At 35.9% G+C, this 13,709-nt stretch overlaps 1 protein-coding gene across 1 annotated transcript in view; it reads left to right on the top strand.

Annotated features, from left to right (window-relative positions):
* The first annotated feature begins 5,697 nt into the window (after nucleotides 1-5,697).
* The window catches only part of LOC126885734 (putative inorganic phosphate cotransporter), a 102,071-nt gene continuing 94,059 nt past the window's right edge, over nucleotides 5,698-13,709 (top strand). Inside the window, exon 1 of the mRNA XM_050652509.1 lies at nucleotides 5,698-5,904. Within this exon, the coding sequence (XP_050508466.1) occupies nucleotides 5,889-5,904 (16 nt within the window). The 5' untranslated portion in view covers nucleotides 5,698-5,888. The remainder of the gene's footprint in view (nucleotides 5,905-13,709) is intronic.

Raw genomic sequence — 13,709 nt, 5'->3', positions numbered from 1 at the left:
GGAAACAGAGGTTGAACCTTGCAAAATGGACACAAGTCCGGTTTTATTTTTTTTCTGGCATATCAAGGGGTGCTTATTATCAGACTAACTTTTTCTGAAAAAATTTCGCCCCGGAACCCCCCTTTTCACCCCTTTAAAGGGGGTAATTTATGGTTTTTGCAGAACGTAGCCCTTCCTGTACCTTTTACAAAAAATTTCTTTTATAGAAATATGAAGAGGACTATATTTTCTACGATTTATTTCCGACAGCATCTCTCTATCATCCACCGTTTAGCAAGGGTGGCGCCCCAAAGTTGACAAGTTTTTAAAAAAGATGTTTTTAGAAAAAATATATTTTTCGCTAACTGTAACGGAAATTAAAAAGAAATGCTACGGAGATTATTCACAAATATATGATTGATTTTTTCGTATAGGTTTCACTTAAGGATAATTGCCCTTTTCTTAATTACAGGGTGTTACATTTTAAAAAACCCCTTTTTATACCATCTGAACCGTTTATGCTAGAGTAAAAAGACTTTCAGAGATTACCCATGTACTGGTGTTATTTACAAATTTGTATAATGCACCCCCATTTTTTCCCCGGAACCACCCAAAAAAGAAGAAGAATTAATAAATAAAGTGATTTTCTTGGAATCCTTCACACACAATGCCCTTCATTAATATGCTTCATATATCATTTTGTGCAAGTTATTATTACCCATGCATGGACACCAAACGCGATTTCCTAGTGCAACCCTTGTAGCCAAAAACAATAAATAAAATGGGGGGTTAAAATTTTTTTTTTGTTTTTTGCTTTTTGATCCATATGGGCATATGCTTCATCAATAGTGCTTTTCAAAAATATATATGGTTATTGCAACATCCCTGCGCAAACCGCCCCTATCCTTGAAAATATACTGCAGAAACTACCCCTATACCTTATCCAGCATGTTTTTACGATTTTCTCATTACCTATTCATTTTTTTTAAACAAAACTTATACAAGGTTAAAGACCACTATTTACTCTAAAAATTAGGTCCTATTCATTTTTTTCGTTTAAGCAACCGTTACGGCACAGTGGCGCCGTAAACCTCATATATGCTTTGACGGGCTCCAGTTTTTGTTTATTTTTTCGTCATCTGTTTGTTTTATTGATAAAGTACTTATGTAAAATAAAACAACACAGTGTAACCTACAAATCATGACCTATGCACATTTTACATTCTTTGCTCCCCAAAGCTACAGTGGTGGCCCAAAATAAATTTTTCCATATTTTCGCCACCTACACGCATTTTATTGCGTTAATGCTACCTTAATAGCACATTATTCACCCCTAAGTGGTCGCTAAGCAGTGGCGGATCCAGGGAGGGGTGATGGGGGCGATCACCCCCACCCCTCTCAAACCAAGTGATATTATATTTGAAGATTATAAAAATATTCATTTTTTTTTATAGAAATACTTATATAATATTAATATTATTTTTATAAGAATGACTTTTTATGCTTTAGCGACAGTAGCGGATCCAGCATCGTTAAGAGGGGGGTGCCAATTGGTTAAATTTCTATAAAAATAAATGAATATTTTTATAATCTTTGAATATAATATGACTTGGTTTGAGAGGGGGGGAGGTGTTCACCCCATCACCCCTCCCTGGATCCGCCACTGCGTAGCGACCACCTAAGGGTAAATATTGTGCTGTTAAGGTAGCATTAATGCAATAAAATGCATGTAGGTGGCGAAAATATGCAAAAATTTATTTTGGGCCACCACTGTGGCTTTGGGGAGCAAAGAATGTAAAATGTGCATAAGTCATAATTTGTAGGTTACACTGTGTTGTTTTATTTTGCATAAGTACTTTATCAATAAAACGAACAGATGACGAAAAAAAAACAAAAACTGGAGCCCGCCAAAGCATATATGAGGTTTACGGCGCCACTGTGCCGTAACCGTTGCTTATACGAAAAAATGAATAGGACATAATTTTTAGAGTAAATAGTGGTCTTTAACCTTGTATAAGTTTTGTTTAAAAATAATACATAGGTAATGAGAAAATCGTAAAAACATGCTCGCCAAGGGATAGGGGTAGTTTCTGCAGTACATTTTCAAGGATAGGGGTGGTTTTCGCAGAGATGTTGCAATAACCATATATATTTTTGAAAAGCACTATTGATGAAGCATATGCCCATATGGATCAAAAAGCAAAAAACAAAAAAAATTTTCAACCCCCCATTTTATTTATTTTTTTTTTGCTTAAGGGGTTGCACTAGGAAATTGCTTTTGGTGTCCATGCATGGGTAATAATAACGTCCACAAAATGATGTATGAAGCATATTAATAAAGGGCATTGTGTGTGAAGGATTCCAAGAAAATCAATTTATTTATTAATTCTTCTTTTTTTTGGGGTGGTTCCGGGGAAAAATGGGGGTGCATTATACAAATTTGTAAATAGCACCAGTACATGGGTAATCGCTGAAAGCCTTTTTACTCTAGCATAAACGGTTCAGATGGTATAAAAAGAGGTTTTTTAAAATGTAACACCCTGTAATTAAAAAAAGGGCAATTATCCTTAAGTAAAACCTATACCAAAAAATCAGTCAATTATTTGTGAATAATTGCCGCAGGATTTCTTCTTAATTTCCGTTATAGTTAGGGAAAAATATATTTTTTTTTTAAACATCTTTTTTAAAAACTTGTCAACTTTAGGGCGCCACCCCCGCTAAACGGTGGATGATAGAGAGATGGTGTTGGAAATAAATCGTAGAAAATATAGTCCTCTTCATATTTCTATAAAAGAATTTTTTTGTAAAAGTTACAGGAAGGGCTACGTTCCGCAAAAACCACAAATTACCCCCTTTAAAGGGGTGAAAAGGGAGGTTCCGGGGCGAAATTTTTTCAGAAAAAGTTAGTCTTATAATAAGCACCCCTTGATATACCAGAAAAAAAATAAAACCGGACTTGTGTCCATTTTGCAAGGTTCAACCTTTGTTTCCTACACTAGTAAGAAAATACGTTAAACAATGCCATGAATGTCACATTAACAAACCGAATAGAACACTTGTCAAAGAAGACGTGATATCGGACACTTCTTCGAAACCAGAGGACACAGCGTACATAGACACGATAGGTCACCTCACTAGAAGCAATGAAGACAAAAAAGAGCGGCAAGAAGAAAATAAGCCCAAAACAACACCACAACACTTTAAAAGAGGAGACCTAGTCCTTGTAAAAAGGGAAGAGAATGGTAAGTTTGATAGTCTTTATGTAGGTCCTTTCACGATAACAGAATTAAATAACGTTAATTGTAAAATCAGAATAGAAAACAATAAAATCAAGGAAATACATAAGAATAGATTATATGCTTACAATCCGAAAACACAGTGAGTGACAAGTGTTACGAAACAATGTTGTTAAACGAACATTTTATATTATTTATGTATTTGCGTAGGCTTAGGAAGTTTGTATATAAAATAAATTTTTTGTATTGATTACAACACAGTATGGGTTGGTAGCACGACTTGCAAATTTCCCTCCCCGTAGTCGGAAAATTCCTAAAAAGGGAAGGTGTACAAGAATTCATCTGTACTCAGTAGATATATCTTAAAAACACCCTGTAATTATCTACGATAATTACTTTCAGTATTTATGTCATCATAACAACATTACAACCTTCATTCGATTATATAAATATTGTTAGCCAAGATCACGATTCACTAATAATTGCAGAGTCAATTATAAACACTTTTCATGGTCGATGCTGAATAGGCATTTCTAAATATATAAACAGTTAAACTAATCAGCTGCATGGCGAGTGCCACCCGCCCACTATGAGATGTATGTAATCTTCTGCATCGAAATTGATTTAGGGATTTGGGATACTATGAAAACGCAATTTTTATACCAGCCTTCCTATATTTTAAAATTTTTCTGACAGCAACCTCTCTAATACGTTAACGTGAATCTGTTAACATACAAATTTGAATGACTTCCGGGTGTGTAAATTAAGGATTGTCTTGAATAACTTTATTGATAATTGATGAGACATTACTCGGAAAATCTCTCGAGGCCTGTATTAATTTCCATAGATGCCTGGCACCATATTTTAATCTTGGCTAAGTTTTTATCTCAAACCTCATACGAGAATATACTTGTCTTGTAATACAAACAAACTCAGCTAAAATCTTTAAGCTTTCACAAAGGATCAGTTGTAGCTACATAAACTCTAATGCGGTTCGCTGTCATGAACCAACATGTTTGTGCCATCCTGGACTTCTCTCTGCCAAACTTTGAGAACATATTCCATATCAAATTATTATTATTATAATAATTGGAGAAAACTATATAATTATATAGTTTGAATAAATACTGTTGATCTGGACTTAGATCATTTTCGTTTACAAGAGTCAGGATAGCTTCTATGGGTTTAAATTTAATAACATGCATTTTTTCGCAATGGGGAGAGGGGATCCAATCAGCTCAGAATATGAATAGGGACCTTTTGTGGCATCTAGTTTTTGCAGAAAATATCGCAAGGCAAGTTCAGTAGCGTGCAACAGGCATACATTCCGCTGTAATGGTTTATGCACTCGCCTTTCTATAATTCCAATGATTCCACCTTCCAGCCGTATTGACATTTGTACCATCACATCCCATAACACTTAAACTGCTTAGATCTATATTATGGATTTGTAAATAATAATAGATAATATTCCTTCGACAATATCTATGACACGAGAATGGCTAAGAGCTAAGTACCCAAAATATAAATTACCGGGTCCTTCGGTTAAAGCTATATGGTCTTTAGTTTTCACAATTCACCTCGCGTTTCCGAAGACCATGGTTTGATATTTTCTTTCATCACAGTATAGCCCTTTAATTGACTTGTTTAAATTTTTATTCTCGCGCTGGAGTTGCCGTCTGTTTTCCTTAACTCCTCTCCGAATTTTATTTTTGTCGATGACCAGCGTTGTATTATTTTTGAAGATTTAGTTTAGATCTTCTAAAACGGCATTTAAAAGCTTAAGTATTTTTTCCTGTCGACTGTATTATCTTTCTTTCGCTTAACAATATAATATGACAACAGAAGCTTTTTTAATAGCCCCTAGCATTATTTTTAACAAAATAAAAATTCTTTAAGGACCGGGGGCCCGGTTAATTACTTTTTAAACCGGCCCAAATTTGATATAGGATTATATAAATAGTAGTTACAACTTTTAGCCACTAGCCCTGTACAAGAATTTAAAAAAAAATTTGACCCAAAAAAAATTTTAAGGGCCAGGGGGCCCGGTTAATTATTTTTTAAACCGGCCCAAATTTGGTATAGGAATATATAAATACTAGTCACAACTTTTGGCAACTAGCCGTATAGAAAAAGAAGAAAAAAATTTTTTCGGCCCGGCCTAACAGCTCCCGGAACGAACCATGGCCGATGACAAAGACTATCGTTAGTTGTACACTGTGTACAACTAACGATAGCCTTTGTCATCGGCCATGGTTCGTTCCGGGAGCTGTATCTTTTTCTATGTGTTTTCTATGTATCTTATTACAGCTCTCAGAATATATTATTACAAGAATTAACGAGAAGTATACACTTCCATGTATCTGTATTACCAGTAACACAACAATAAAATTGCATACAGATTACATCTACACCACTTAGGGAGTAGCTTATCAAATCAAAAAACTTCAATTGTTAAGTATATTTTTTACCGATAATAATTAGTTTACAATATCATATCAATACTCATCTCCCTAAAAATATAATAAAAAGTTAGGTAATAATAAAGTCAGTCGTTTTTCTACTACTAAACATTGCAGATAAACGGAGATTAAACATTACATTTCAACACGTAAAAGAGTTCAAGATATTAGTTCCAATAGTGATCAAAATTACTGGAGAACAAGAAACAAAATGACTAATAAAATATGTAAGTAAATTAAATTTTTTTTATCGCCAACCGTCACTAAATTCATTCATTATTGTACTCATTTGCCCTCATTTGCGGCAGTAAAGTAACACTTTATTGTACTAAAAGAAGAATTTTACTTTACCTGCCGCGATTAATCAAATTAACCGAGATTGAATGTAAGTGGCCAACTTAAAATTTATTTACTTTAATTATTAAAAATATTGTACAAAATTTCCGTTATTATTAATTAAATTATATTTTGCAATTATATTCATACAAAATAAATCAAAACTGTACAAATTTAGTAATTAGGTATTCAATATTGACAACAACTATCGATTAAACATCGAAACCGCCCATAACGCAAAGGCATTATGCCATTACTGTCATTGTCATAAAATTTTTTATTACGTTTAAAATTTATAAAATTCTTAAATCTTTTACTACCTACAGTTCAGCGAAGAATATGGACTATCTTTGAACATAAAGAAAACTAAATTTACGGTAATATCGAAATCAACACGAAATGTCAAAAATTTATATTCACACAATGAAATTATCGATCGAGTTAGCAAATACAAATATTTAGGCACTTTTGTAAATGAAGACAACGATAGCTCAGCAGAAATCAAAATAAGAATAGAAAAAGCCAGATCCATATTCACTAAAATGAAGAGAGTGTTCTGTGGAAGAGATTTGAGCCTTAAAATGAAACTTCGCCTGGTGAGATGTTACGTACTTTCTGTGCTGTTCTACGGAATGGAGTCATGGACGCTGAAAAAGATTGATATCAAAAGATTGGAGGCATTTGAACTGTGGATGTATCTCAGAATCTTGAGAACATCATGGATGGAGAGAGTCACAAACGTCGAGGTCTTGAGAAGAATGAATAAAGAAAAGGAAGTCATATTTACGATCAAAAAACGAAAACTGCAATACTTGGGACACATTACAAGAGGCGAAAGATATGAACCGCTCCGAATAATTATCCAGGGGAAGATAGCAGGAAAAAGATCCATAGGAAGAAGACGAAACTCCTGGCTAATGAATCTACGGGAATGGTATAGCTGTAGCAACAACGAATTGTTTCGGTCAGCAGTTTCGAAAATACGTATAGCCCTGATGATCGCCAACCTTCGGAACGAAGATGGCACTTGAAGAAGACTACCTACTAACGCAAATAATGTGAGAAATTGTGTTTATCTACTCTATGTCATATTATTAGGTATAAGTTTTTAGTTTATGAAAACTGTCATCATAGATAGCAGTGCGTGAAGGGTTTAAAGTGTGCGTGAAGTAACAATGTATTTTAAATGGGATTTACTTTTTCGCACACTTTCAATGGGTTTTTCGGCACACTTTCATATAATCCAATATCCTTAACTTTCGCGTTGTCATGGTGATGACAATATGAGCAATGACTTACAACAAAATTTTTGACAGTTTTGTGGTTTGAAAGTAGTTAGGATTTTTAAATGTCAAAGTTCTAAAAATTGTAGGATAGAAATGAATTCCAGTGACGAAGAGTTACAGTTTTTTATTTGTTTATCGTAGATAAAATATTGCATAAAACTGTGCGTGAAGTACTTTTTGCGAACTTACGCGATGTATAGCACTCGCACTGTTGTCGCTCGTGCTCTAAAACTCGCGTGCGTTTGGAAAAAGCATACTTCACGAACTGTTTCATAAATAACTATTTTGTTAATTCTATTATATATAGGACGGTGATAGATATTTATTGATAATTTGTTAGTAAATATATTTATTTAAATTGTCTACGATTCATCAAGAGAAATGCAACTGCGCAAGGTTATACAGTTCATAAACAATGACGTAACTATTAACGATATTTTTAATTTTTGGTAGATATTATTTTAAGAAAATTAATTATTTAAATAAAAATACAATTAAATTGTTTAAAATATATTTATTTCGTTGAAATCCTAATAATATAAGTAAAACGTCTTACTTTCTTACGTGCGTACAAAGAACACACACTCTTTTGTCATTAGACGGATGTAATTAAGGAAGTATTAAGTAAGTGTTAATGTTTTTTATGATTGGCGATAAAATTATGCACCACGTCAGTAAAGACTCTTTACTGACTTGGTACATAAATAACTATTAAACTATTTGTGCTACATGATTTCTAATTCCTAATAAGAAACTTACTAAATTATTGCTTACGCCATCTTCTTCATCACGTGTCATAACAGAATTATTATCCGACGTTGGCGATCACAATTGCGAAGTCTTCTTGAGCTTCTGCAACATGGAGTAACTGTTCTACATTTGATATCTGAGTCCATTTACGAATGTTTTTTAACTAAGAAACTTGTTTTTTTCCCACACTTCTACGGCTTTATTTGCCTTTGAGGATCAGTTGTAGTATTCTATATCCATTTTTCCTTATTATATGCTCCAATCTTTACGAATACTATGTAAAATCTTCAATAATATCTATGACACAGGCAATATCCCAAAAGATTGGCTAGTTTCAGAATTTATTACCTTACCAAAGAAACAGGGAGCAAAAAAGTGCGTAGAATATAGGCTAATAAGTCTAATGAGCCATACATTAAAACTTTTTCTTAAAATTATACATCGTAGAATAATACAAGCTATGCGAAGAGAGTAGACACACAGCTTGGATTCATGAAAGGTGTAGGTACAAGAGATGCACTGTTTAGTCTACAGGTTTTATTTCAAAGATGCAGAGATATCATCATCATCATCATCAACCCGTACGCGTCCACTGCTGGACATAGGTGTCCCTCAGCTCTTTCCATTCATCTCTATTTTGTGCGGCTTGCATCCAGTTACCGATAACATGTTTCAAATCATCGGCCCATCTGGTTAGTGGGCGTCCTCTGCTCCGTAGTGCTTCTTCTCGCGGCCACCACTCGACAATAGGTTTTGTCCATCGGTTGTCTGGCAATCTGGCGACGTGTCCTGCCCAATTCCACTTAAGCGACGCGATTTTTTGGACAGCGTCTATTGTTTTTGTTCTACGGCGTATTTCTTCGTTTGGGATTCGGTCTCTCAGGGAGACACCCAACATCTGGCGCTCCACAGCCCTCTGAGTTACGCGAATCTTGTTCACTACCTTTTTTGTTAGTATTAATGTTTCGGCTCCATAAGTGAGTACTGGCAACACATATTGGTCAAAGATTTTCCTTTTGAGGCATATGGGCAAGTCCGATTTAAATACATAGTTAAGTTTACCAAACGCTGCCCAGGCTAATCCTATGCGACGTGGGAGTTTGCACGTCTGGTTATCTCGTCCCAACTGAATTTCATGTCCAAAGTACTTATAAGATGCAGTCTGCTCAATATCCATTTCATCAACAACAATATTACGATTTAGCACCAGATTAGTCATTATTTGCGTCTTGTTGATGTTAATCTTTAGTTCGACCTCTAAGGAAGCGTAATATAATTTGTTCAACATTATTATTGCATCATCCATACGATCGGCTATAAGGACGATGTCATCTGCGAATCTCAAATGACTGAGCTTCTCTCCATTTATATTGATACCATATTCGTTTAGATCTGCCTTCTTAAATGTGTGTTCTAAAAGGATTGTGAACAGCTTTGGTGAGATGGTGTCTCCCTGCCGTACTCCTCGCTGTATACAGAATATATTTGTTTGTTGTTCAGACAGTCTTACGCTAGCCGTTGCCGTTTGGTAGATATATTTGATCATGTTAATGTAGCGATGGTCTATTCGGCATTCTGTCAATGCTTTTAACATTTTCTGCTGGCTTATGGTATCGAATGCTTTCTCGTAGTCCACGAATATCAGTGCCAATGGTTTGCTGTATTCCGCAGACTTCTCTATTAGGTTTTTTATTACCAGTAAGTGGTCGTTAGTGGTATCCCGAATGAAGTACGTGCCTCCTAGTGGCGGGATACGGGCAACAATACATTGGCTTATAGGGCAGTCCTTACAGTAGGGATCCTGGCCTATACAGAAAAATGCAGGCGGGTGTGGGGTAATACTGCACTTTGGTTGCATTGGTGGTGTATTGGCTAAACGTGCAGGACAGGGCAGGGTATGGTGCTGATAGAAAAGGCATTCAGGCATCAAATATCCAAAAATCTTTTCAGGCCATAATAATGAAAAGACCTTCTCCAAACGAAATAAAAACTTATACTGAAATGATGGCATCTCCTGAGGTAAAATGTTCCGGAAGTAAAATGAGCCTCCATTCGGATCTCCGGGTGAGGACTATCTCAGGGGGAACACCATTGCAGGTTAGAAAAATCAGGATAGGGTCTTGGAATCTTGGTAGTCTTACAGGTAAGAGTCTGGAGTTAGTGGATGCGCTCAAACGAAGAAGAGTCCAAATTGCTTGTATTCAAGAAACTAGGTGGAAAGGACAAAGGGCGAAAGAACTAGGTGATGGATATAAATTGTGGTATGTAGGGAGTAGTAACACTAGAAATGGAGTTGGTATAATTGCTGATAGTGAAATGAAAGGTAACGTAGTAGATGTTGTAAGAACGAGTGATAGAATGATGTCAGTGAAATTTGTAATTGATAAAGAGGTATTGAATGTTGTGTGTGTGTATGCTCCTCAAACAGGTCTGGGTGAGAATGAAAGAAGAGCTTTCTATGATCAATTGGGAGACATACTGAGTGATATTCCAGCGGAGGAGAAAGTTATAATAGGAGGGGATTTCAATGCACATGTGGGCCAAGCCAAGACAGGATATGAAACAATACATGGGGGATTAGGCTTTGGAACTAGAAATGAAGCTGGAGATGACATGCTAGAATTAGCAACAGCATTGGATATAGCGATTGTTAACACATTCTTTAAAAAGAGAGAAACTCAACTTATTACCTACAAAAGTGGACAACATCAATCCCAAATAGACTACTTCATGATAAGGAAAGAAGACATACGTGAATGCAAGGACTGCAAGGTAATAGTTAGTGAGACAGTAAGCCAACAACATAAGCTGCTTGTTCTGGACATCGAAGTAAAAAGCGAAACTAAACAAAAATATCGGAGAGGACCACAAAAAATCAAGTGGTGGATGCTAAAAGATGAGAAGGAAGGTCTATTCAGGGAAAGAATAGTAGAAAAAATATGTTGGAACATGAAAGGAAGCCCTAACACAATTTGGAGAAAAATGGCCAATATTATTAGAGAGACGGATATTGAAATACTTGGGAAAACGTCAGGAAAGAAGTTTGAAGATAAAGAGACTTGGTGGTGGTCAAATGAAGTACAAGGAAACATAAAAGAGAAGAGAAAATTATATAAAAAGTGGCAAGAAACCAGATCGGACATAGATCTTCAAAACTATATGGTCGCCAAAAAGGAAGCGAAAGTAGCAGTAGCAAAAGCTAAAGCAGAAGCGTATTCAAACCTATACGATCAACTTGATACCAGGGAAGGCGAAACGAAGATATATAAAATAGCCAAACAGAGAGCAAAGAAAGCAAAAGATTTTAATCAGATTAGATGTATCCGAGATGAAAATAATAAAATACTAGTTCACGAAAGGGATGTCAAAAAGAGATGGAGAAAGTACTTTGACAGCTTATTAAATGAAGAATTTGACAGACAGCCTGTAGAGTCAACGGAGACAGTAGCAGCAATGGTCACCAAAATAACCAACAAGGAAGTGGCTCAAGCGCTTCAAAAAATAAAGAAAGGAAAAGCGGTAGGACCAGATGATATTCCTGGGGAAGTATGGAGAGCATTGGGAGAGACAGGAACAAGGTGGCTAGCAGGTCTATTTAATAGAATTATGGAAGTTGGACAAATGCCAGACGAATGGAGAAGCAGTATACTGGTACCTGTTTACAAAAACAAGGGAGATATACAACAATGTACAAACTACAGGGCTATAAAACTGCTTAGCCACACCATGAAAATATGGGAAAGAGTAATTGATAGACGGATACGTGAAGAAACCGAAATATCCGAGAATCAATTTGGCTTTATGCAGGGTAGATCAACAACAGATGCAATTTTCATTATAAGGCAATTGATGGAAAAATACAGGAGTAAAGAAACAAACGCTCATATGGTATTCATTGATCTTGAGAAAGCATATGATAGAGTTCCTCGAGAGATTCTGTGGTGGGCACTCAATAAGAAAGGAGTCCCTGGTGAATATGTAAAGATTGTGAGGGATATGTATGAGGGAGTAACGACTAGTGTTAGGACAGGTGTGGGAGAGACTGATAAATTTCATGTGAAAGTAGGATTGCATCAAGGTTCTGTGCTTAGTCCGTATTTATTCTCATTAGTTTTGGACCAGATAACAGCGAAAATACAGGGTAACATTCCATGGTGCTTAATGTATGCTGATGATGTCGTGTTAGTAGGAAATAGTGACAGAGACTTAGAACAAAAACTGGAACAGTGGAGACAAGCTCTGGAGGAAAAAGGTTTAAAACTTAGTAGGACAAAAACAGAGTATTTGGAATGTTCATTTAAAGATGGAGCTACTACAAATAAAATGGTATCTTTGGATGGTGAAATGATTGTAAAAAGCAATAGTTTTAAGTACCTAGGATCGGTATTACAGAGTAATGGAGAAATAGATGGAGATGCATGCAGTAGAATTAGGGCTGGATGGATGAAGTGGAAAGAAGCGAGTGGTGTGTTGTGTGACAGAAAAATTCCAATGAAGCTGAAGGGAAAATTCTATAAAACAGCCATAAGACCAGCTATGATGTACGGAACTGAATGTTGGGCAGTGAAAAAGAAAGAGGAACAGCGAATGCATGTGGCGGAAATGAGAATGCTTAGATGGATGAGTGGAGTGACAAAGAAGGATAAAATTAGAAATGAGTATATTAGGGGAAGTCTAGGTGTGGCACCAATTGATGCCAAAATGAGAGAGCATAGGTTAAGATGGTTTGGTCATGTTCAACGTCGAGACGTTAACCACCCAATACGAAGAATAGCTGAAGTGCAGATTCCTGGAAGGAGTAGGAGAGGAAGACCAAAGAAGAGCTGGGGGGAGACGATAAGGCAGGACATGTTGATAAAGGGGATTAACATTGATATGACCCAAGATAGAATTGTGTGGAGAAATGCAATTAGGGAAGCCGACCCCGCATAGGGATAAGGCAAAGAGAATGATGATGAAGTGGTCGTTAGTGCTATATCCAGATCTAAATCCAGCTTGTTCTCTAGGTTGATATAAGTCTAACTTAGCCTCCAGTCTTTTTTTGATAATTTTTGTGAAAAGTTTATATATGTGTGATAGCAAACTGATAGGACGGTAGTTTTTCAGATCTGTTATGTCACCCTTTTTGTGTAATAAAACAATGACTGCATTGTTCCATTGAGAAGGAGTTTTTCCTTGGTAAATGCATTGGGTGAAAAGTTTGGCCAAAGCCTGGATAATTTTATTTCCAACTTGTTTGATTGCCTCGATTACTATTCCGTCATCACCAGGGGATTTATTATTTTTCATTTCTGAAAGTGCCTTTTTAACTTCATGTGGTGTTACTTCTGGCATTAATTCTGATCCCTGGTTTGTGATTTTGGGCAGGGGCTGATCTTGCCTTTCGTTAGTGCTCTCATACATTTCGCGATAAAACGATTCGACAACCTTGAGGATTTCGGCTTTATCCGTGGCAATGTTCCATCTTTGTTTCTGATTTTGTACATATTTTTGTTACCGATGTTATTCGTATTACGCCTCAAAACTTTTAAACCTTTGTTTTCTTGAATTATGTGAGTTATTTCTCTTGTGTTGTTTTCTCTTATGCCTTTTCGGATTGATCGGTGGATATCTTTATTTAATTTCTTCAGTGTTGTGTAGTGGGAGTCGTATTTTTCCGT

The sequence above is a fragment of the Diabrotica virgifera genome, chromosome 5 (genome assembly GCF_917563875.1).
Source record: "Diabrotica virgifera virgifera chromosome 5, PGI_DIABVI_V3a".
Classification (NCBI taxonomy): domain Eukaryota; kingdom Metazoa; phylum Arthropoda; class Insecta; order Coleoptera; family Chrysomelidae; genus Diabrotica; species Diabrotica virgifera.
The sequence above is the reverse complement of the archived record's forward strand: the minus strand, read 5'-3'. Positions and strand labels throughout refer to the sequence as shown.